Raw genomic sequence first — 23,245 nt, 5'->3', positions numbered from 1 at the left:
TTTCCCACACTGCTTGCATAATGCACTGCCCTTGCGATCTTCAGCGGGTGTCAATGAAATGTTAACAACACCCCAAACGCAGATTGCAAATGCAGTGTGTTTTCCTACACCGGATCGCATAGTACCACGTGATCAGGTTGCAGTGCGTTTCCAAAAGTAGTGCAGCCACTACTTTGGTGCAATGCGGTTCGATTTCAGCCCTTTCAAAATGAATGGACTCAAATCGCACTGCACTGAATCGCATGTGAATGCAGTGTGAGATTCACAGAGGGAACTTAACCTTAGACTTATTACCAACTTGTGATAAATGTGGGGTCATATTTTTTCATTTAAAATAATCTTGCAAGTTTTCAGTTACATTACAATATAATCTGATAGAAAACTGTAGTCTGAGCTCTCCATAATGTTAGAGGGGGCACAACACTTTGGGTCCAACTTTGTGGGACTGCGGCCACCCCCTTGCCCTATCTTTTTGCCCCTCGATTTAGTTGTATTGTAATATTGGTGCGTAAGAATTTTTGGCTGTGCTGCCCCTTTAAGAATTTGGAAGGACTTGCCTGAGGTTAATTCTAGACAACTTGGAAAAGTCTGGGATGATACATAAGGAGTGGATGGATCCGGGTCCTTTCCACATTGAACCACCTATCTCAAAAGAGTTCCCTCCTGCCCGCCCGCCGCTGGTACTTTATGTGGTTATCTGCCGAAGGGGGGGGGGGGGGGGGGGGTCATTGTGGTATTTTCAGTAAAATTCTACTCAAGTTCTAATAACTGAGCACAAATAGTTATGATATTGGAAGTATTTTTAATTTCAATAAATAAGAGATTTCTTGGTATTATTATTTGTCTGAATATTTGGTAAACCAATAAAGGGCCACAGCCATTTTCATGCCATTAATCTTGTTCTGGTTTTTATTTATTGGCCTATAATGATTGTGTATTAGTCTCTGGGATTGCAGTCTTATGTTCATTTATAGTATTCCAGATTCATACTTATCTTCCAGAATTAGATTAAGGAACAAATATTTGGAGCTGCCATATACTTTAAAATGTAGGTAGAGGTTTCCTAGCTTTATATAGAGTGGAGAAGGGTTACTCTCTGTTAAATATTTTATTGCATTCTGTGTGTTATTATTATTATTATTATTATAATACAGGATATCTATAGCACCAAGAGTTTGCACAGCGCTTTACAAAAAAAAGAAAAGACTAAAGCCCCGTACACACGACCGGTTTTCCTGCCAGGAAAACTGCGGGGACAGCTTTTGGCCAGGAAAACCGAACGTGTGTATGCTTCCCAACAGGAAAACTGCCAGGAATCCCGGCGGGAAAATAGAGAACCTGCTCTCTATTTTCCCGCTGGGATTTCTGGCGGTGTTAAACCTGGCAGTTTTCCTATGGGGAACATTGCGAGGGAGCATAATCCCGGCCGTGTGTACACGTGGGAAACTTACCGAGCAGCTTCTCGGTTTTCCCGTCGGGATTCCCAGCAGACTTTATACCGCCGGGAATTCCGGTCGTGTGTACAAGGAGAAACTTACCGAGCAGGTTCTCGGTTTTCTCGTCGGGATTCCCACCGGACTTTCTACCGCCGGGAATCCCGGTCGTGTGTACACAGGGAAACTTACTGAGCTGGTTCTCGGTTTTCCCGTCGGGATTCCCGCCGGACTTTTCTGCTGGGATATGCCCTGGAACCCCCAAAATACAGAAGTAGGATGTCTATTTTAACTGTCATGTCAGCATGCCTAAATAACGGAAGGATTGGTTATTTTTTATCGTCTAAATCAGTGGTCTCCAAACTGTGGCCCTGGGGATGGATGCGGCCCTTTGTTGGCCTTTATCTGGCCCTTGGGGCATTGTTCCATCCACTGATGCCAACAGTGGGGCATCATTCCTGTCATTGACACCAATGATGGGGCACTATTCTTCCTACTGACACCATCAAAAGGGCACAATTCTTTCCATCGACACAAACGATGGGGCGCATGTTCTTCTATTTCCAAAACAATGGGGTACAATTCCTTCCATTGACACCAATAAAGGGGCACAATTCCATCCATCGACACCAACGATGGGGCACTAGTCTTCTCAATGACACCAAAGATACAGCATTGTTTACTCTCACTGGACACCAGGACATTTCTACTCCAAATGGCCCTAGTCTTGCCCCCCCCTAAAGTCTGTAAACTGCCCCTTTGTTTAAAAAGTTTGTAGACCCCTGGTCTAAATGGTCAGTTTTTTTTTAATGAGATTTATGGGTAGTCCTTCAGTGTACCCGGAAATCTTTATCATCTAACTCAGTGGTCTCCAAACTGTGGTTCTGGGGCTGGATGTGGCCCTTTGCTTGCCTTCATCTGGCCCTTGGGGCATTATTCCATCCACTGACGCCATCAGTGGGGAATAATAATTCTTGTCATTGACACATATGATGGGGAACTATTCTTCCCACTGACACCATCAAAAGGGCACGATTCCTTCCATTGACACAAACGGTGGGGCGTAATTCCTTCCATTGACAGCAAAAATGGGGCACAATTTCTTCTATTTCCAAAACAACGGGGCACAATTCCTTCCATTGACACCAATGAAGGGGCACAATTCCATCCATCGACACCAAGGATGGGGCACAATTTCTTCTATTTCCAAAACAATGGGGCACAATTCCTTCCATTGACACCAATGAAGGGGCACAATTCAATCCATTGACACCAAGGATGGGGCACAATTCCTTCCATTGATACCAACGATGGGGCACAATTCCTCCCATTGACACCAAGGACAGGGCTCTAGTCTTCTCAACGACACCAAAGATACGGCATTGTTTGCTCCCACTGGACACCAGGACATTTTCTACTCCCAATGGCCCTAGTCTTGCCCCCCTAAAGTCGGAAGGACAGTAAACTGCCCCTTTGTTTAAAAAGTTTGTAGACCCCTGGTCTAAATGGTCGGTTTTTTTTTAAATATAAGATTTATGGTTAGTGGGTACCCGGAAACCCACCTTACTGAAAATATGCATCGATACACTTTTAAAACAGAGAAGGAAAATAAAACCTCATGACGATTACAATGGCTACATTATTTATCATTGAATAAATCATTTCAGATGCGTATTTATACACACATACGCACACACATCCACATTCACACAAGTAGTGGTTTACATTGTGATTTAAAGTTAACACTTTTAGCACACTCTCTTAGAAAAGCTCACTGATTTGTATACCCGCTGTAGGACACAAGTGGGTCAGTGCAAATCTCTGAAAATGAAGTATAGGCTGAGCATTGGGAGGACAAGGAATGACGCATCGTGTTGCTTCCATCTGTAAAAATCTGTTAGTGGTATGTACAATTTCTCACTAACTGGAAATATCCTGACAAATGTCACAGAGCATAGAATGAGAAAAAGAGTTCAATCCACAGCCCTTGAATCTCAGTTGAAGGAAGAACGTTCTCCATGCTGCCCCCTTATTATCAAGTCTTTGTCTATTGCTTGGCCATGTTTCCACTTCATGCAGATGACCGTAGTCACATAGGGCATCAGTCCCAAGAATCAGCAGCTCAAATACAATTCCACCTGTACACTGCTGTTTGACTGATTGTTGCTGTCATTCACTGCTTGTGTCTTGCTTAGTAGGTAACGTGCTGTCCCGGACAGGGAGAAGGTCATAGTGGCATGGAATGTGGCTGTTCTTTGGAAGGTCATAGAGATCTTGGCTGGCTTTACAGTTGTTGTTGAATCCTCCTTGCGCTGCGTTGCCTGTGGGTTCTGTTGTAAGACAAAAAATGCAGTACTGCCATTATTAAAAATATGCGGCTAATGTACTTGTAATGTTTTTACAACACTGCACTTGAAGAAGCTTTACCAGTGTAAATGTAGGTTTTCTATGACAAACGCATACAGCATATTACCATATATAAAACTCAGTAAAACATTGCTCACTATACGGTCACCACAGAAGACACAAGGGCATTCCAAACAACTGCATCCTTCACATGCAGGCAGGGTTCTTTACTGTAAGAGCTGTGAAAATGTGTAATTGTCTTCGGTGGGAACTGGTTCTAGCAGACTCAGTTTTTTTTCTTCAACTGGACAAATTTTAAATGGCTGCAATACTTACCTATACTTACCTTATCAGCGATCCCCCGCCACTCTTTCCTTCTCCGCAGGAAGCACTGAATTGTCTTGGAAACCTGGGGGGAGTGGAATTGTGAAGGACCTGGTCGCACAGGGGAGGTATGCCAAGTATTGTGTACAGCTACTGAGAATGAAAGACTAGCAGGAGAGTGCTGTGGGGTGAGCAGGGCCGCCATCAGGGGGGTACAGGAAGTACACCTGTAAGGGGACGGAGGTCCCCAGGGGCCCGGATGGCAACCCCCTTAAAAAAATAAATAAAGAGGTTTATTTTTATTTTTTTTATTATTATTAAAGGGCCCAGAGGTCCCGGATGGCAACCCCCCTTTTTTGTAATTTATTTTTATAAAAAAATAAAATAATTTGTATATATATATATTTATTTATTTTTTATTAAAGGGCCCAGAGGTCCCCAGGGCCCCGGATGGCTACCCCCCTTTTTTATATATATTTTTCTTTATTTCTTATTTTTTTTATAAAGGGCCCCCCCCGCTTCTCAATTCGCAGCAGCCCCCCCCCCCCCCCGCTTCTCAATTTTAGGCGACAGCACCCCCTACCCGGTTCTCTGCTCCAGGGGGCCCATGCCTGAAGCTGTGTAAGGGGCCCCATAATTCCTGATGGCTGCCCTGGGGGTGAGTACAAGTGGATTGAGGCCTTTGCAGACAGACTGGGGTATTTTTACTAAAGGCAAATAGACTGTTCACCTTACATTGGAAGATGCACTTTGCAGGGGAACTTTTTCCCAGCTCTTAATGAATGAGATGAAGCTCTGATGACTTCCAAAATCCAATCATGTGCAAGAAAAAATGCTGTTTTTTTTCCTTGCGTCTAATTGGGTATTTTTTTCAAAGTGATCATTCATTAACCTCCCCGGTGGTATTTCCGAGTGTGACTCAGGTTTAAATTTCAGTACCATTAGTGGCAACCCCAAGCCAAACTCAGGATTGCATCTCAGGATCCTGGTCCAGGTTACTTACCTTGTCCCGAGGATCCTGCGATGTCCCCCCGCTGTGTCTGCAGGCTGTGTCCTCTGCCCGATGTCTCTGTGTGCCAGGCTCTGTTCCCTGCGAGCGTTGCGACGCATGGGGTGGAGCCTGGCAGCAGATTCAAAAAGTACAAAATTCATAACACATACAGTACACTGTAATGTTACAGATTACATTACTGCATGAAATCATTTCACATCCCTTTTGTCCCTAGTGCTTTGTCCAGTGCCCTGCACCGACTTTTATATTATATATACTGTTCTTTCTGCCTGGAAACTTAAGATTGTCCATGGCAACCAAAATGCGTCCCTTTATGTCAAAAGTGATTTTAGACCAGCTAGAAAACAGCGATAGCAAATTAAAAAAAACTTGCAGAATTGAGCGATAGTGAATTGTAGGGAAATTCATTTTATTATTATTTTTTATCATTATTTATATTTATTTATATTATAATTTATGATTTTCATGTTTCAAACTTTATCATACCCGGGATGTCAACTACTTTTGTTTGGACAGATTTAAGTGTGTTATTACTAAGATTTACAGGCCTACAATATAAAACGCCAAATTTCCATTAAAAACAATTGTACCGCTTTGAGACGCAAAAATATGACATAATCATACCGCCAGGATGGCTACACTCTGGGGAAAGTTCCCACTTTCCTTACAGGGTGAACAGCCTATTTTGCTTTTGTAAGTCAACCCATTGTCACTTTGTTCAAATGGGCATAGTGACAGTGTTTCTTTGAACTAGTGTGTTCACTCAAAAACAAGTGAGGTATAAAACTTGCATTAGGATCAGCAATCGACTTGTGATGTAATCCCTAGTACAGATGTGTATTATATGTAATATTCTGTACGTTTTGTTTCAGTAACACACATGGTACAAGCATTAAACAAATACCATGTTAATATTGTTAATATAGGCATACAATATATAGTTAAAACGTAGGAATGGAAATCTCACTCACTTCAAACAGGCTTTCCATTGAGGTTAAGGCCATGGCATGCATGCACAGGTGAAATATTTCGCAGGTCTGTAGAATGCAGGAGAGGGGCTGTGCTGTGCAGGGCTGGCTGCACAATGATAATCTGGGCAGTGACAGGTAAGTGTGATCTACTAGAATAGTAATGAAGGCGCAGAATATGATGCTAATGCTAGGTAAGCATTATCAGATTTTGTCTTGTTCAACCCAGAGGGCTGAACAAAAAAAAAAACAAGAGCTCAGGAGAAGCTCGCTGAACCAACGATGCAACGTTAGTACATCGATCTCCCCGCTGAGCTATTGTGTTCTAACAGGGGTACTGCCCCCCCCCCAGAACACAGGATACTGATCTGATGCTGGTTTTCCAGCATGCCCGTTCGACAAAAAGACGGCCGTTTCCTTGTTTCTGTTGAACTGTCTGATATTCGGCTTGTGCGTACCAGGCTTTAAATTGCAGAAGTTCTTCCACTGTTGCAAATGCAGTGAGGGATTTATAAAGTCAACTACTGACAGAATCAGGCGCATATCTAGCCTATGTACATCCATCACTTTAAATTCCTTAGAGTGGATGTAAGCTACTGAGAAAATGGAAAATAGAAGTTGTTGGCATTTGAGATATATTCAACTTTTAATCTATTTCTATGCATTGTGACCATTATAGAGTTTAGAAAATGAGGCCCTTCTGCTGGGGTATGCCCTGGACCCCCTGATGTATAGTAGTAGGATGTCTATTTTAACTGTCAATTACTGGCAGAATCAGGTGCATATACAGTGTAAATAAACTAGTCCATCATTTAGCAAAGGCTTTGCAACCGTATTTGCAAGCAATGTGCCAGAAAACCTGGACTGCAATAAGGACAGATCCACATTGGACTTTTAGCCCCTGTGAGGCTCCAGCATTTATTTGCGGGTGGAAGGTACAGGCACACCGTCCAACCTCAAGCTCAGCAGCCTTTCAAACTGTATGAGAGACTGCCAGCTGCTACGGTAGGACGATGCACTGAGTAATATTTATGTTTAGTGCAGTATATGTCTAGGGAAGAATGCCCAGAATGCAGAGTGCTTGAGTTCCAAACATTCGTTCCCCAAATGCATACTGCCCTAAACTTTCATGGGGTTGGACAGTGTGCCTTTATCATGTACCCATACCTAAACACCGGAGCCTCATGCACCAACGCTAAATGCCCAGCGTGCATGAGGCCCTACAGATATATCACTGCAGGCTAAACTGTTTTCCCATTAAAAAATACATACACCTAATGGGACTGATTACTAATGAAATACGGACTGTTCATTTAGCAAAATGGAAGTTTAACTTAGTTCAGCCAATAAGGTACAGCTGTGTTCATTTTGAATACCTAATCAGGTGCGAGGAAAATTTAGCAAACATATGGACAATTAAAGTGGAGCTCCACCCTAAAGTGGAACTCCCCCTGATCGGAACCCTCCCCCCTCTGGTGTCACATTTGAGGGGGGTGCAGATACCTGTCAGGTATTTGCACCCACTTCCGGCCACACAGTCTAGGGCAGACTGCGGGCATGACATCACCCCCCCAGTACACGGCTCCCAGTACACAGCGGGAGCCAATCGGCAGGCGTAGCGTGACTCGCGCATGCGCCGTAGGGAACCGGGGCAGTGAAGCCGGAGCGCTTCATTTCCTGGTTCCCTCACCAAGGATGGCGGGGGGCAGCAGAGTGACGAGGGATTACTCATGCTCTGCTGCGAACGGCGCTGGTCTCCAGGACAGGCAAGTGTCCTAATATTAAAAGTCAGCAGCTGCAGTATTTGTAGCTGCTGGCTTTTAATATTTTTTTTCAGCGGACATCTGCTTTAAAGTGAAAATTGGTTCACCTTCTTCGCTAACATAATTTGTAACATTTATCTTGTAAAGTGAACAGTTTCTACTCCAATAAGTGGTCAGATGCACATTTTATATTGGTGTTGTACTACTTATGAACAGCAGAGGGCAGAATTTTTGAAGAAAGCTGCAACCGTATAGTAAATGTGTCTCATAATCAATCTCACTGCTCCCATTAGCTGAGTAATAATTGGCTAAAGCTTGTCAAACTCTGATCAAAAAACTATTTGGCAGGAACTGGCTGAATTTTCAATCAATTTGTGACCACCCCTGCTCAATAGAAGTTAATCATTTGATTGACTTCTGTCAAAGGGACATTTTTTTCCAATCAGCGGCTGCAGCCACTAATCTCTGCATACTGACAGAGGCAGGTCATGATTTCAGAATACAATGTCTTGTCTATGGCTAGCTTAAGTCTCTCTGGTTCGATTCAAAACTATTCTGCCTAGATACAAGGTACAACGTGCTTCTGAAAATGCATGTATTGTAGCTTACTTAAAGTGGGGGTTCACCCTATCGACGAAAAAAAAAAATTTTTTTTCTTTTACCATAAAATCAGGCATTGTAGCGCGAGCTACAGTATGCCTGTCCCGAATTTTTTACCCCCGTACTCACCTTGTACGCGTAGATCGAAGATACCGGGGAATGGGCGTGCCTATGGAGACGGAGGATGATTGACGGCCGGCTCTGGTGCGTCACGCTTCTCCGGAAATAGCCGAAATAGGCTTGGTCTTCACGACGCGTGCGCATAGCCTGTGCGCAGGCGCCGTGAAGAGCCGAGACCTACTCCGGCTGTCTTCGGGGAGAGTGACGTGCCAGGGCCGGCCGTCAATCATCCTCCCTCTCCATAGGCACGCCCATTCCCCGCGGGAGCCGAAAAATACGATCTCCGATTACAAGGTGAGTCCGGGGTTAAAAAAATCGGGACAGGCATACTGTAGCTCGCGCTACAATGCCTGTCTCGATGGTAAAATCGTGTCGGGGGGGGTGAACTACCGCTTTAAAGTGGTTCTAAAGTCTTATGCTGCGTACACCTGACCGTTTTTCATGAGGAGAAAAATGCAATTTTTTAAATTGGTCATTAAAAACGACCGTGTGTAGGCTCCAGAGCATTTTTCCTGATGTGAAAAATGGGCATTAAAAATTTAGAACATGCTCTTTTTTTTCTTGTCGTTTTTCATGTTGTGAAAAACGGTCGTGTGTAGGCTTTAACAACAGGGAAAAAAATGTGCATGCTCAGAAGCAGGTTATGACAAGGGAAATTTGCATAATCAGCCCAAAGGGTGTCGCCAATCGAATGGAACTTCCCCTTTATAGTGACGTCGTACATGTTGTACGTCACCGCGCTTTGCTCGAGCATTTTTTTTTCTCGATCGTTTGTATGCAAGGCAGGCTTAACAAGAATCACGTCGAAAAAACATTGTTTTTTTCCATGACATGAAAAATGGTTGTGTGTACGCGTAGCTTTAAGGTTCTTTGCATTAAAGGGTCACTAAAGGAAAAAGAAAAATTTTGCTGAAATGACTGTTTACAGGGTATAGAGACATAAAAGTTAACTGATTCCTTTTAAAAATGATTGAAAATAGATAAAAACCAATCATATAATGTACCTACAGTTTAGTTTAGTTTTTGCTGTTGTTTCCTGGTTCTCTGATGTACAGAGACAAAGAGCCAATAGAGGGCAGCCATGCTTTGTCTAAAACCCCTCAGCACCAATCCAGTTTCCTTTTACAAACAGTAATCACACCTCCTTGATTAGTCACCACAGTGAGAAATCTCCCAGTACTTTGGTGATCAGGAAACAGACAACCAGGAAGTGTCCAGAACAGAGAGGATTTACAGCCACATCAAAGCAAAAACGAACAATGAGGACATGAAACCAGGACTCCAGTAAGGTAAAGGAAGCTATTTAGCTAAAAAAAAAAAATCCTATAGTGACCCTTTAAGGTGAAAAACCTTCTGTGCTAAAGCTCCCCCCCAGACCCCACCTTTTCCTTAAACAAGCCCATCTGATCCAGCGATGTGCACGAGAGCAGAGTGATAGCAGCAGGAGCAAATGGCTCCCGCTGCTGTCTATCAAATCCAATCACATGGAAGCAGGGGATGGGGACGAGTCCCTGTCTGTGTCAATGGAAGCAGCAGAGGAACTCAGGATTGAGCCCACATGGGTGCCCCCAGGGAAAGCGGCTTTCCGTGGGGGCAACCGATGAAGAGGAGGAGCCTAAAGCATCGGCCGGGGGGACCCACAGAAGAAGAGGATTGGGGCAGCTCTGTGCAAAACCATTGCACAGAGCAGGTAAGTATAGGCATGTTTGTTATTTTTAATTTAAAGAAAAAACATAGGTTAACAACCGCTTTAAGCTGGCCATAAACTAGTAGATTTTCAAAAGAAGGTTCGTACGAACATTTGTACAAAAATTCTCAGTATATTCAATAACTTGACAAATGATGTCTAATAGTAATTTTTTTTTTTTTTTATTAAAAATTTTAATTGAATTTGCTTTTAGTATTTGATTTTGGATCAAATGGACCTTTCCTGAAAACCACATACTCTGTTAGAAATTGGTTTGTTTGAGAAACAATTTTCTATCACGCTCCTTCAAATTTTCTCATCACTGCACTCGACAACAAACATCAATTTGACCCCAATTGATGATTATAAAATCCTACAAATGTTCTTAAAAAGAAAAATTCCAGTAAAAATTCTACAAGTGTTTGGCCAGCTTTATGGTGCTCGTGTGCCATTTCATTCAAGTCCATTAGTCAGCCTAAACCAGACATTGTGCCTTGTAAGCAGCATTGCCTTCCGATCAAAGATCAGTTTGTAAAACCAAGTTCTTAAACTCCTGCCTGCAGGCACAAGCAAGAACATACAGAGACTGGATCAGTCTGGAAAAACAGCACTCTGGAAACATAGACAGTGTTATCTGAATATAGCTTACCATTTTGGGAGCCCTTGTAAATTAATATGCTGTAACAAAAAGTAATATTAATATAACTACCTAAAATATTATCTGTCCCTCGCAATACTTTCATATAAAAATACGATTCTTTATAAAGCTTATCTTACTTTGTGTTTTGAATATTGGATTGGCATGTCCTGTTGGGGAGATTACCCTTTAAAGTGATACTAAATGCACATTTTTATTTCTTTATTTAAATAAAAAAAATATATGTTATACTTACCTGCTCTGTGTAATGCTTTTGCACAGAGTGACCCCTTATTTTCTCTTCTGTAGTCCTGTGGCTGTAAGATCTCCTCTCCTTCCTCTTCCGAGTGCCCACCTAGCAATTCATATGAGAAGGGGGCACCCATGTGGGCGCACTCCCAAGCCAGGTTATGTGCAACCATAGACAAACACAGCACTTATAAGCAGGGGCGGACTGACAACTCATGGGGCCCCCGGGCAATAGAAGATTATGGGGCCCCCGGGCTTACAGATGGCCACCACGCCAGGAGGCAGTGCAGAGGCAGGGCAGCTAAAATCTCAGGATTTTCACATCAAAAGCATGTCGGTTTCAGACATATCAGGGACAGATGTAAAAAAAAAAAACACAGATTTTGACATACTGTCCCTGGTTTTATTGAGCCTGGCAACCCTGATGGGGCCCCCTAGTGGCATGGGGCCCTCGAGAGCCCCAATGGTGAGTCCGCCCCTGCTTATAAGCCATGCCCCCACCTTCTCCTCACAGGAGTTTGACTGAAAGCAGCAGGGTCCTAGGACTCCTGCTGCTTTCAGTGTCTCCTGTGAGACAAGGAAGAAGGAAGATTTAAAAAAATAAAAGTTAGTATGGGGAACTCCTCCCTGTTCTGTCACTGGGGGTGGGGAATTGGGCAGCAGCTGCAGCTTTGGGAACATATTACATGTTCCACCCTAAAAATGGGTGAAACATGTACCATGTTCCCAAAGGTGAATTAGTCGTATCTCCTATCCTGAACTGTTAAGCCACGTACACACGATCAGTCCATCCGATGAGAACGGTCTGATGGACCGTTGTCATAGGTTAACCGATGAAGCTGACTGATGGTCCATCACTCCTACACACCATCGGTTAAATAACCGATCGTGTCAGAACGCGGTGACGTAAAACACAACGACGTGCTGAAAAAAAACGAAGTTTAATGCTTCCAAGCATGCGTCGACTTGATTCTGAGCATGCATGGATTTTTAACCAATGGTCGTGCCTACTAACGATCGGTTTTGACCTATCGGTTAGGAATCCATAGGTTAATTTTAAAGCAAGTTGGCTTTTTTTTAACCTATGGTTAAATAACCTATGGGGCCCACACACGATCGGTTTTGACCGATGAAAACGGTCCATCAGACCGTTGTCCTCTGGTTAACCTATCGTGTGTACGAGGCCTTAGAGGTTCTCTAGTCTTAGAAGGCAGCAGTACGCCAGACGGAGAAGGTCTTTTCTGCTGACGGTGTACATGTGTGTGTGTGTATATATATATATATATATATATATATATATATATATATATATATATATATATATATACACACACAGTATATATATACACAAAGCTTGTCAAGTTTTCTACTCTCTTATATCCTCTTTGTAACCGGCCTCACAATGTCTTTGGTGCCAGCCTCTCCACTAAACTAGGACGATCTGGTGGCACAAGTATTCCCATTTAGGATAACAGAGAAGGGTGGGGGGAACCTCATGAAAATGATCCTCGCAACAATTTATCCAGGTAGGCATAATAGCAATCAGGCACATTTTAGTAACCTTGATTGTTTTTTTTTTGTTATTGTTTGGGGAATTTATAGGCTGATATATAGGGGTTGATATTAATGGAATTTGAACTATGCAGGAAATCTTTGTGGGGAATGTGGTGAAAATTCACGTTGCAGAGAATACCCAATCATGTGAAAGTCAAATAAAAAAACTGAATTTTTGCTTGCACATGATTGAAAAATAGATATATGTACAGCCTCTTCACATTCACTAAGCTAAGGGAAATACCCTTGCAAAATGTAAAGTCTCTTGCAAAGTGAACAGCCCATTTGCCAAAAAGTGGTTGTAAAGGCAGAGGGTTTCTTGTCCTAATGCATTAGGATAAAAAAAAGCCTTCTGTGTACAGCAGCCCCCCTCATACTTACCTGAGCCCCATCTGGATCCACCGATGTTGCACGAGAGAATTAGCTGTCTGGGACTCTCTCTCTCCTCATTGGCTGAGACAGCAGCAAAGTGCCTGCTGCAGTCAGTGAGCCAATGAGGAAAGAGAGGGGCAGGGCTGGGCCGCAGCTTTGTGTCTAAATGAGCTGTGGTTCGGCTTGGGTGCCCCCATAGCAAGCTGCTTGCTGTGGGGGCACTAAACAGGAGGGAGGGGCCAGGAGCGCCAAAGAGGGACCCGAGAAGAGAAGGATCTGGGCTGCTCTGTGCAAAACCACTGCACAGAGCAGGTAAGCATAACATGTTTGTTATTTTTAACAAAAAAAAAGAGACTTTAGTATCACTTTAAGTAAATCGGCCCCATAGACATTAATAAGACACTACTGTAGCTTTTATATTGCCAGTGTGCAGGATAGATACATCTAAATACTCTGGCTGGCTTATATGGTTTTCTTTTGATATCATTTCCTGCTATGTATTAAAGGAAAAGAGAAAAAAATGAAACAAAGTAAGACTTACCAACTTCATACACATTTTTATTGGCCAAGCTGCCGTTACTTATCTCTGCGTAAGCAGAGTCCCTCCGCACTGGTGACTTCATCTCTACGTAGCCGCACTCTGTGTGTTTGGGCAGAAGAGCTGGCGGATCCTTGATGGTGGCATACGGGTTTTCAGTGCTGCTCAGTGAACAGCTGCTTATGCTATATGCAGAGCTTTTCAGTAGACCTGAGCAAAAGAAAACATGAGTCATTAGGATCTGCTCTGATTTTCCAGTGAGTGTAATCCAGTACGTGTTAGCCAGTAACGATCGTAAACTAATGGACGTGGGCTGCTCTGGAAACATCCTATATTTTGGATTTCCTGTGCCTCAAACTTATTTTGCGGCAGAGCTGTAGGAGTCTCACAAAACTGGTTGAAAAAATGTCAAATCCTCTCGAAGGTGGAATAGTAAATCTTCACGTCTTTCAGCTAGGTTTTCAGCGTTATGCCTGAATTTCTACTTTAATTGGTAACATTCCCACCATGGCCATATGAATAAACGCATGCCAAGACGTATCTGAGATGACTGCTGTCTAGTATTTTCTTACCAATAAACACTCACTGGAGATCCTTTGGTATTGGATCATCTTTATTTTGTATCCAGAGAGAATGGAGAAGCTTTTTTTTGTGTTTTATGATGTCACTCATAATGACAAAGCAGATTCATGTGATATATTTTAATTAAATATTAAAAAAAGTGATTATGTTGCTATGGATAACATCACTCTCCTTTCTACTGAACTTTGTAACTTATCTTCTTACCATCAGGGCTTTTTTTTCAGGTGGAACTTTGGTCACCACAATCACTTGTAAACACAGAAGTCCGGTTTCTGTGTTTACAAATGACAGCTCTGCAGTCTGTGTGTAACCCCCCCTGAACTCTGCACTCTGTATGTAATGCAATCCATATTTAATGCCCCTTTAAAGTGGTTGTAAACCCTTTACAACCACTTTTACCTACAGGTAAGCCTAGATTAAGGGTTACCTGTAGGTGCTTGAAATATCTCCTAAACCTTCACGGTTTAGTAGATATTTACAAACGGCGCAGGTGAGATTTAGCAATGCCGATCATGCCGTTCCTGAAGGAGGCCGTGCCGTGACTGGTGGCTCCCACGTGCATGCGTGGGAGTGTCGTCATGGCGGCTCTGGCCAATAGCTATGAGTAAGCACTGAGTATCAATGCGAAATGTCAGCTGTGTATCCCGTTTTCACCTTTAGCTGTGGATTGTAGTGTATTCCATTTTACCATTAAAGGACAATTTAGGAATCTTTTCCAGGAGTGCGGCTGTCCAAATATTTTCTTTTTTGTTTACAGTCCTGGAGCCACGATACCCAGAAGTAACCCCTGGGAGAGATGTCGGCCGCCCGAGCGGTGTGAGAGGACGGCTGCGGGGGCTTCGATCTGAGGTGAGTATTATATAATGCCTTTGTCTTGCAGGTGATGTTTTTTTTTTTTTTATATATATACCGTAAAAGTGGGTTTACTTCCTCTTCAAGGCCCTCCTACTGTTTGTGAAATCTGACCACACCCACTATTTGATGTGATTTTGAGTTTGTGTGTGGGGAAGGTTTTTTTTTTGGGGGGGGGGGGAGTCGTGGTTCAGTTAGAGCACCTATTGTTTGAGAAAAAAAGCCCTGCTTACCATGCTCATTGAGATATCCTGCTTGTTTCCAGTCTGCTGGCAGAGTACCCGTGTAATCTATAGTGTGCGATCGCTTTCCTGGATCCAGGCCCTTCAGGTTCACAAAAAACTGGCTGCTTTTAGACTAATGGAATAAATTCATTTAGAAACAATATATTAATATCAAATCAGATGTACTTTGGTGCATCACATAAATCAATATAATAGCATTAGGTGCCCACAGCTCTAGCATGCTTGTGTGAAGCAAACACCACATTAAGTTTACGTAATCCCTAATAATGAATGTCTCTTTTTGGATCCCCTTGGTTCTGTTACATATTGTATGACATTAACCCCCCTGGCGGTATTCCCGAGTCTGACTCGGGGTGAGATTTTTTGGCTACGATCGGTAACCCCGAGTCAGACTCGGGCTCGCCTCACTGAATCCTTCTGCCTGCAAACTGTAGATTGTCTATAGCAGCCAAAAGTGTCCCTTCATGTCAAAAATGGTTTTAGAGCAGCTAGAAAACAGCGATAATAAATTATAATCACTTGCAGAATTGTGCGATAGCGATTTGTGGGGAAATTCGTCATAAAAAAATAAAAGTAATGACAGCGACAATTCTGCAACTGAGCAAATTTCAGTGATTTTGAGTTGATTACATTATTGAATAATTTTTATTTTAATTATATTATTATTTGTTATAATTATTTATAATTATTTATTATATTATAATTTATAATTTTGTTTTTAAAAAAATTTCATACCCGGGATGCCTACTAGACTCTTGTTTGGTCAGATTTAAGTGAGTTATTCCTAAAAATTACAGACCTACAGTATAAAACGCCAAATTTCCTTGCAAATAATTGTACCGCTTTCAGCATGTTTTTTCTGAAAGAATCATACCGCCAGGGAGGTTAAAAGCATCTGATTAAAAAGTAAAAAACAAAACAAACAAAAAAAACCTGTTGATTCTGCCAGAAATCCAGTAAGCTGGTAAATTCCTGTGCACTCAGAAGTGTTATCCTAAAGAGGGATGCCACACTACCTACCCAAATGCCATTTTCCCTAACATTTGTCCCTATATAAAAATACATTTAAAAAAAGATACTAGTCCATGAAGGCCAGCATTGTCTTGTTGTCTTTCTTGCAGGCAAAGTTCTCCCTACACTGCTCTTCTTCAGGCCAGAAATGCTAAAGGGTTTCTTTTCCAGGTCTATATAATCTGGAAGAGACCTGTGGCATGTCTACGCATGAGCCAGGTCCCCCAAGTATGCACAGTTCAGCCGCTGACAAGCTTTCAGAGACCCCACAGCAATTCTGTGCATGTGCAAGATCCTGCCCATTGTGCCTCAGCATGTGGTATAGGTGCTCATACATGCATTTTAGTGACTAGAATAAATGAATATTTTAGCCAAAAGAATGAGTTTATGCGCATAGGCTCTTACACGCCATGCGCACATAAATGCTTGTAATTATGTGCCAAAGTGGGCATTTTTTTAAGCTGGATTTTTCTACCAGCTCCTAGCAGAAGGATCCAAAGTACACAGGGATATTTTAATAAGCCAGTGTGTATGAAGCCTAAGTTATTCTGCAGAACCTTTTCCAAAATGTAGTTCATTTTGAATAATTTTTCTTTTCATTATACGGTTTATTTAAATGGAAAACTATGTTATGGAGAGGGAGAGGCGTTTTGTAGTTCTGACTCAATTGTGTTCTAGGCTGCCACTGCTGCTACTTCACATATACAGTACACTGAGCGAGCATTGTCACTCTAGGGCAGGGATATTCAATTAGCGGACCTCCAGCTGTTGCAAAACTACATGTCCCATCATGCCTCTGACTCCTAGTGTCATACTTGTGGCTGTCAGAGTCTTGCTATGCCTCATGGGAATTGTAGTTCTGCAACAGCTGGAGGTCCGCTAATTGCATATCCCCGCTCTAGGGCAAGAAATGTATTATTGGTAGTATCGCTAGGTAAAAATAAAGGGGGAAAATCCTGAAAAACACGAATGCAACCACCACATCTAAGGACTGCTAAGCTACCAGTGGCGGCCCGTCCATTAGGGGTGCCGCCCCTCTATCCATGCCACCCCCTATATGTATAATAGATAGATTCATGCATAGCATGAATCTACCACGGCCACCGCGGCCATCCCCTATTCATGCGTCCGGGTGCCTGAATTACAGCGGCGGGAGTGTTTTTTTGAAGCAGCTGATTAGAGCTATAGGTTCTAATAAGCTTCAAAATAGGATGGGCTCGTGGCACAGAGCATTGCTCCATGAGCCCACCCAGGTGTTACGACAGCAAATGAATATTCGCTGTTGAAACACTGATCCTCAATCCGGCCAATCAGCAGATGTGAGACCCGCTTTCCGATTGGCGGAAAAGAGAAGACTCCCGATTGGCCGCCCGCCGAGGAGAAGGGAGGAAACAGAATCTGCTGCTGCCGTGATGACCTGTGGAGAGCAGGGAAACAGGAGACCGCCGCTGCAGTAATTACCCCGTGGAGAGCAGGGGTACTGGAAGCTGCCGCTGAGCAGGGGAAGCCGCCGGTGAAGCATTGGGTTAAGTGCTACCGACCTTCCAAGGGGGTGTTGGTGGCATACTCTTTGCCCCTCCCAATTAAAAAAATTACCACCAGCCACCACTGTAAGCTACAGTTTTTTTCGTGCTGTTTAGATACACTTATAAAGGGATGCCCCAAGTAAATACTGTATAATGAAAAAGAAATGAGATGTCACATATACAGTATGTGTAATATTTATGTAACTGTCACACCATATAGGAAATGCAGCTAACACAAAACATTACATCAATCTAAGCAATCTATGATTCCACACAACAAAAAGGTGGTAAAAATTCGATATGGCAAGATGAATAACTACTTTATGCAAAGAAGTAAGCAAAAAGAAAAGAAAAAAACGTAAATTCTTCTTTTACTGAGAAAATAATACCCCCAAGTGAACTATATACACTTCAGGGACATCATTACTTGTTTGCAAATTCGTACATTTGTCTGCTGTGAATAAATTGCTGTTTTCTTTCTCTCACTGATTCCTAAATGGGAGTCTGCCTTCACTGTAACCACCCAAGCAATTTCAATGTTGCATTATGAAAAGCTTCACTGCTGCTACTTTAACTGGTAGCTCAGTGGGAAAAACAATGAGCCCATGCCATAAAATGAAATATAAATTCTGGGGTAGTGCACAGAATGCCTTCTTATTGTAAGGGAAAAACATTCAATTACAGCTTAGGAAAATCGCAGCTGCAGTCTTTATATTATTACTTCATTTTAATTAAAAAAATGAATAAATAGAAAAAAAATGCTGCCCAAAAAGATAATAATAATGCCCGCACATGCTTGGAGTTATTTTATATGATCCATGTGTGATTCAATCAAAACGCTCAAATCTGCAAACTTCCCTGCCAATCCATTTAGACTAAATTTTTATTGGATTTTATCAAACTGAGTCGATTGGCCAAGGCAAAATGTTATGAAAATAAGAATGGCTGGACTGTGGTCATCAGGAGTAGAAAAGGTCCTGACGTCAGTGGGAAAAAACAATGCCTCATCTTTGCTGTCAGTGGGAGGCCCCTGTTCCCTATCGTTCCTGTCATTGGGAGAAATTGTGCCCCAACTTTGGTGTTATTGGGCCCAATTGTAGGTGTCATTGGGAGTAATTATGCCCCATCGTTGGTGTCACTGGGCCCAATTGTAGGTGTCATTGGGCAGAATTGTGTCCCAACATTGGTGTTATTGGGCCCAATTGTAGGTGTCATTGGGAGGAATTGTGCCACAACTTTGGTGTCATTGGGCCCATTTGTAAGTGTCATTGGGAGAAATTGTGCCTCAACATTGGTGTCATTGGGCCCAATTGTAGGTGTCATTGGGAGGAATTTTGCCCCATCGTTGGTGTCACTGGGCCCAATTGTAGGTGTCATTGGGTGGAATTATGTCCCAACATTGGTGTCATTGGGCCCAATTGTAGGTGTCATTGGGAGGAATTGTGTCCCAACATTGGTGTCATTAGGCCCAATTGTAGGTGTCATTGGGAGGAATTGTGCTCCAACATTTGTGTCATTGGGCCCAATTGTAGGTGTCATTGGGAGGAATTGTGCTCCAACATTTGTGTCATTGGGCCCAATTGTAGGTGTCATTGGGAGGAATTGTGCTCCAACATTTGTGTCATTGGGCCCAATTGTAGGTGTCATTGGGAGGAATTGTGCCCCAACATTGGTGTCATTGGGCCCAATTGTAGGTGTCATTGGGAGGAATTGTGCCCCAACATTGGTGTCATTGGGCCCAATTGTAGGTGTCATTGGGAGGAATTGTGCCCCAACGTTTGTGTCATTAGGCCCAATTGTAGGTGTCATTGGGAGGAATTATGCCCCAACATTTGTGTCATTGGGAGGAATTGTGCCCCAACATTGGTGTCATTGGGCCCAATTGTAGGTGTCATTGGGAGGATGTGTGCACCATCGTTGGTGTCATTGGGCCCAATTGTAGGTGTTATTTGGAGAAATTGTGCCCCAACATTGGTGTCATTTGGCCCAATTGTAGGTGTCATTGGGAGGAATTGTGCCCCATCGTTGGTGTCATTGGGAAGATTTGTGCCCTTTCATTGGGGCCAGTGAAGAGGGGGCATTGTGCATGGTTTAAGTGGATGAAATAGTGCCCCAAGGGCAAGATAAAAGTAAGCATATGGCCACGGTTTGGAGACCATTGATATACATCGATCGACAGCACTGAGATACTTTGTTTAGGAATACATTTGTAATTTAATTGATCAGATTATGAGGTTACATTGTGGAATAAGATGGGCGCACTAATTTATGATCGTCAGTTAGAATTGCACTTAACTACTGATTGAAATCCACTTTCCTGTGTGTGGCATATCAATCAAATGGGTTATTGCCCAAAAATTTATTATTATTTTTTATATAATTTATCAACACATTTATGACCACCATAGGAGTCACGGGGTCCAGTGCTGCTTCATTGGGAGTAGCTGTACTAACATTAACCACATGGGAAGATTGTGGATTCTAGGTGACATCCAGAGGAAAATTATTACTTTCAACCAACGTTACATGAGTAAAGTAATTTTTTAAATGAAATGTTACTTAAGTCTTGAAGTCAGAGGGAAGATTTAATTAACAAATGAAAATCTACATGTTTTAATAATTAAATGGCACCATTGATTTATTGATTGAAGGTTCCTTAGAGCTTAGTCATCTTCTCGTTTCCTATTAATATATAAATAGGTAATGTTGGCATCCTACAGCACAAGTCTGGTAAAAGAAGTAAAAAAAGATTTTAAAAGACAGGCTGTGAATGAGTCTCCAGTGTGTAAAATTGATGACTGGAGTTATGCCCTTAGGTCAGATCTTCCATTTTTCTGTAATTTTTTCAAGATCTTAAATAAATTATGGGTTATATATATAACATCTGATGTACATCTGCCATGCGCTTGGCAGGGAAAACAATCTCGGCCAGGTGAAAGGCTTGTAAGAGTTGACCAACTTTCTTCTGCAAACCATAACAGCCTTCATTAACCACTGCATCTGATAGGGGGAGGACTCTGGCTTACAATATACTGTGATCAAGTGAAAGTCACCTAATTGTCACACACAAGCTGCTAGCGGATATAGATTGCAGTCATCGGGAGGTGCTACGCTGGCATAACTATGCGCCGATGTATGTGAATCCGGGCCATTATCTACATCTACCTTTTTAAGCTCTCTTTGCGAGGACATAAAACTAAAAATGATATCAGTTGAAAAACTACCACTGTAAATAAGGGAGTGCACAGCTGTTCACATTCTATATCTATTATAAAAGAATAAAAAAAAACTCCACCCAATGTGCAAGTCTATACCAGCACGTCACATAAGTTCCATCTTTATCTGCTATCGGCTGGGAAGGACCGTTTCTCGAATATGAGGTCACAGTTAGTGAGTGGTTGGCTGTCTGGTATACAGGGCATGCATAGATAGTGGTACATCTCAATCCTGGAGCTGTTTCTTCACCATGGGCAGCATGGCCGCTGTTTTACCTTTTAACCCGTCGCTAGCGGTGGAAGAAAAGGTTAATAGCATCTGTGTTGCGGCACTTTGGAAGTGCTTTTCTGTCTTTTCATTCATTCCTCCTACACGGCCCTAAAGATGCTGCTTGCGGGACTTTTTCTTCCTGTCCCGCAAGCGCACCGCCCCATTGTGAAAGCACTCTGCGTTTCATGCTGGGGGAACATGAGAGGCAGTTTTCAGATGCTATTTTTAGCGCTAAAAAAACTGAAAACTGCTAGTGTGAAAGTAGCCTAAGGGCTCGTACACACTACCGAGAAACTTGTCGTAAAAGAAACATCGTTTTCCTCAACGAGTTCCTTGTCAGGCTTGTCGAGAATCTTGTCAAGCTTTCTTTGCATTCACACTGTAAGACAAAATCTCGTCGTTCTCAAGCGCGGTGACGTACAACACGTACAACGGCACTATAAAGGGGAAGTTTGATTCCACTGGCGCCACCCTTGGGGCTGCTTTTACTAATCTCATGTTAAGTTTGGTGAGAAGCGATTCACGCTTTTCAGTCTGTTACAGCATGACGAATGTGCTATCTCCATTACGAACGCTACTTTTACCGAAGGTGCGCTCCCGTCTCATACTTTATTCTGAGCATGCGCGGGTTTCTAAGCATATACACCAACGCGTTTCTCGTCGTAAACCAGCCCGACGAGAAACACGACGAGGAAATTGAGACTCACGACGAGAAAAAAGAGAACTTGTTCTATTTTTTTCTCGTCGAGATCCACGACAGTTTTCTCGACGAAAAACATACACACGACCATTTTCCTCGGCAAAAAAGCTCTGCCACCAAGTTTCTTGATGGATTTTGTCGAGGAAAACTGTTGTGTGTACGGGGCCTTAGAGCTATGGGGCTCTGTGTGAGGTTGGTTAACTCACAATAATATTATTATATTCATTATATAGAATTCTAAGAGGTTGATTTGCTATAGCTGGAAAGTGCAAAATGTGGTGCAGCTGTGCATGGTAGCCAATCGGCTTCTAACTTCAGCTTGGTTAATTAATCTTTGACAAAAAAAAAACAAGTGGAAGCTGATTGGTTTCTATGCAGAGTTGCACTAGATTTTGCACACTCCAGTTTTAGTAAATCAACCCCTAAGTTAACATACTTGTATTACCTTGGAAACCATCATCCTGTCCATACTGTTGATATGTGGACCGGTTGTGCACTGGCTCAGTGTGTGGTAACTCGGGTTTGAAAAGTACTGACTGTTCGGATTTCCCCCATTGGTGTGCGGAAGGGTATCTGCAGTTAAAAAAAAAACAGGTCACAATACATTTTTTCTGTCTTTTAAATACATACCATATGTTCTATCTATCCCTAACTCTCTTTATATAACTCAGCATTTTTTTTACACTTGGTTTAGTTTAGTCTAATTTAAAATGGTTGTAAACTGCTGGTGATTAAAAAAAAAAAAATCCCTGCAAGGCAATGTCATATTGTGCTAGTATGCATCACATACTAGCACATTATGATCGACTTACCTTAAAACGAAGCACTCCAGCGCCGCATTGTCACCACTGAGACGGCTGACATATTTCCCTGGTTCCTCTTCCGGCTTCACTGGGAGAACACAATCTCCCACACAGAGTCCAAATTCAGCAGGAAAAAATATATTGTAGAAGGTTCAGAAAAACCCAAACAGGGCTGGCAGGGATGCAACCAAACCGATGCTAGTTACAGAGAGTAAAGCCTTGTACACACGATAGGTTAACCAGAGGCCAACGGTCTGTTGTCCTAGGTTAACCTATGAAGCTGACTGATGGTCCGTCGTGCGTACACACCATCAGTTAAAAACACGATCGTGTCAGAACGCGGTGACGTAAAACACGACGACGTGCTGAAAAAAACGAAGTTCAATGCTTCCAAGCATGCGTCGACTTGATTCTGAGCATGCATGGATTTTTAACCG

At 42.6% G+C, this 23,245-nt stretch overlaps 1 protein-coding gene across 2 annotated transcripts in view; it reads right to left on the bottom strand.

Annotated features, from left to right (window-relative positions):
• Window positions 1-3,310: 3,310 nt before the first annotated feature.
• MEGF10 (multiple EGF like domains 10) overlaps window positions 3,311-23,245 on the bottom strand; it is a 180,468-nt gene continuing 160,533 nt past the window's right edge. The window contains exons 21-25 of one of the 2 annotated variants that reach the window (XM_040344756.1): window positions 22,451-22,578; window positions 15,271-15,394; window positions 13,607-13,813; window positions 10,903-10,931; window positions 3,678-3,763 (exon numbers count right to left, since the gene is read on the bottom strand). In XM_040344756.1, the coding sequence (XP_040200690.1) occupies window positions 10,924-10,931; window positions 13,607-13,813; window positions 15,271-15,394; window positions 22,451-22,578 (467 nt within the window). In that variant the 3' untranslated portion in view covers window positions 3,678-3,763; window positions 10,903-10,923. Of the gene's footprint in view, window positions 3,764-10,902; window positions 10,932-13,606; window positions 13,814-15,270; window positions 15,395-22,450; window positions 22,579-23,245 lie in introns of both variants that reach the window. The other variant, XM_040344748.1, reaches the window with a different exon arrangement.

This window comes from Rana temporaria, chromosome 1 (assembly GCF_905171775.1).
Source record: "Rana temporaria chromosome 1, aRanTem1.1, whole genome shotgun sequence".
NCBI lineage: Eukaryota > Metazoa > Chordata > Amphibia > Anura > Ranidae > Rana > Rana temporaria.
Note: the sequence above shows the minus strand (reverse complement) of the source record. Positions and strands in the feature narration are given on the sequence as shown.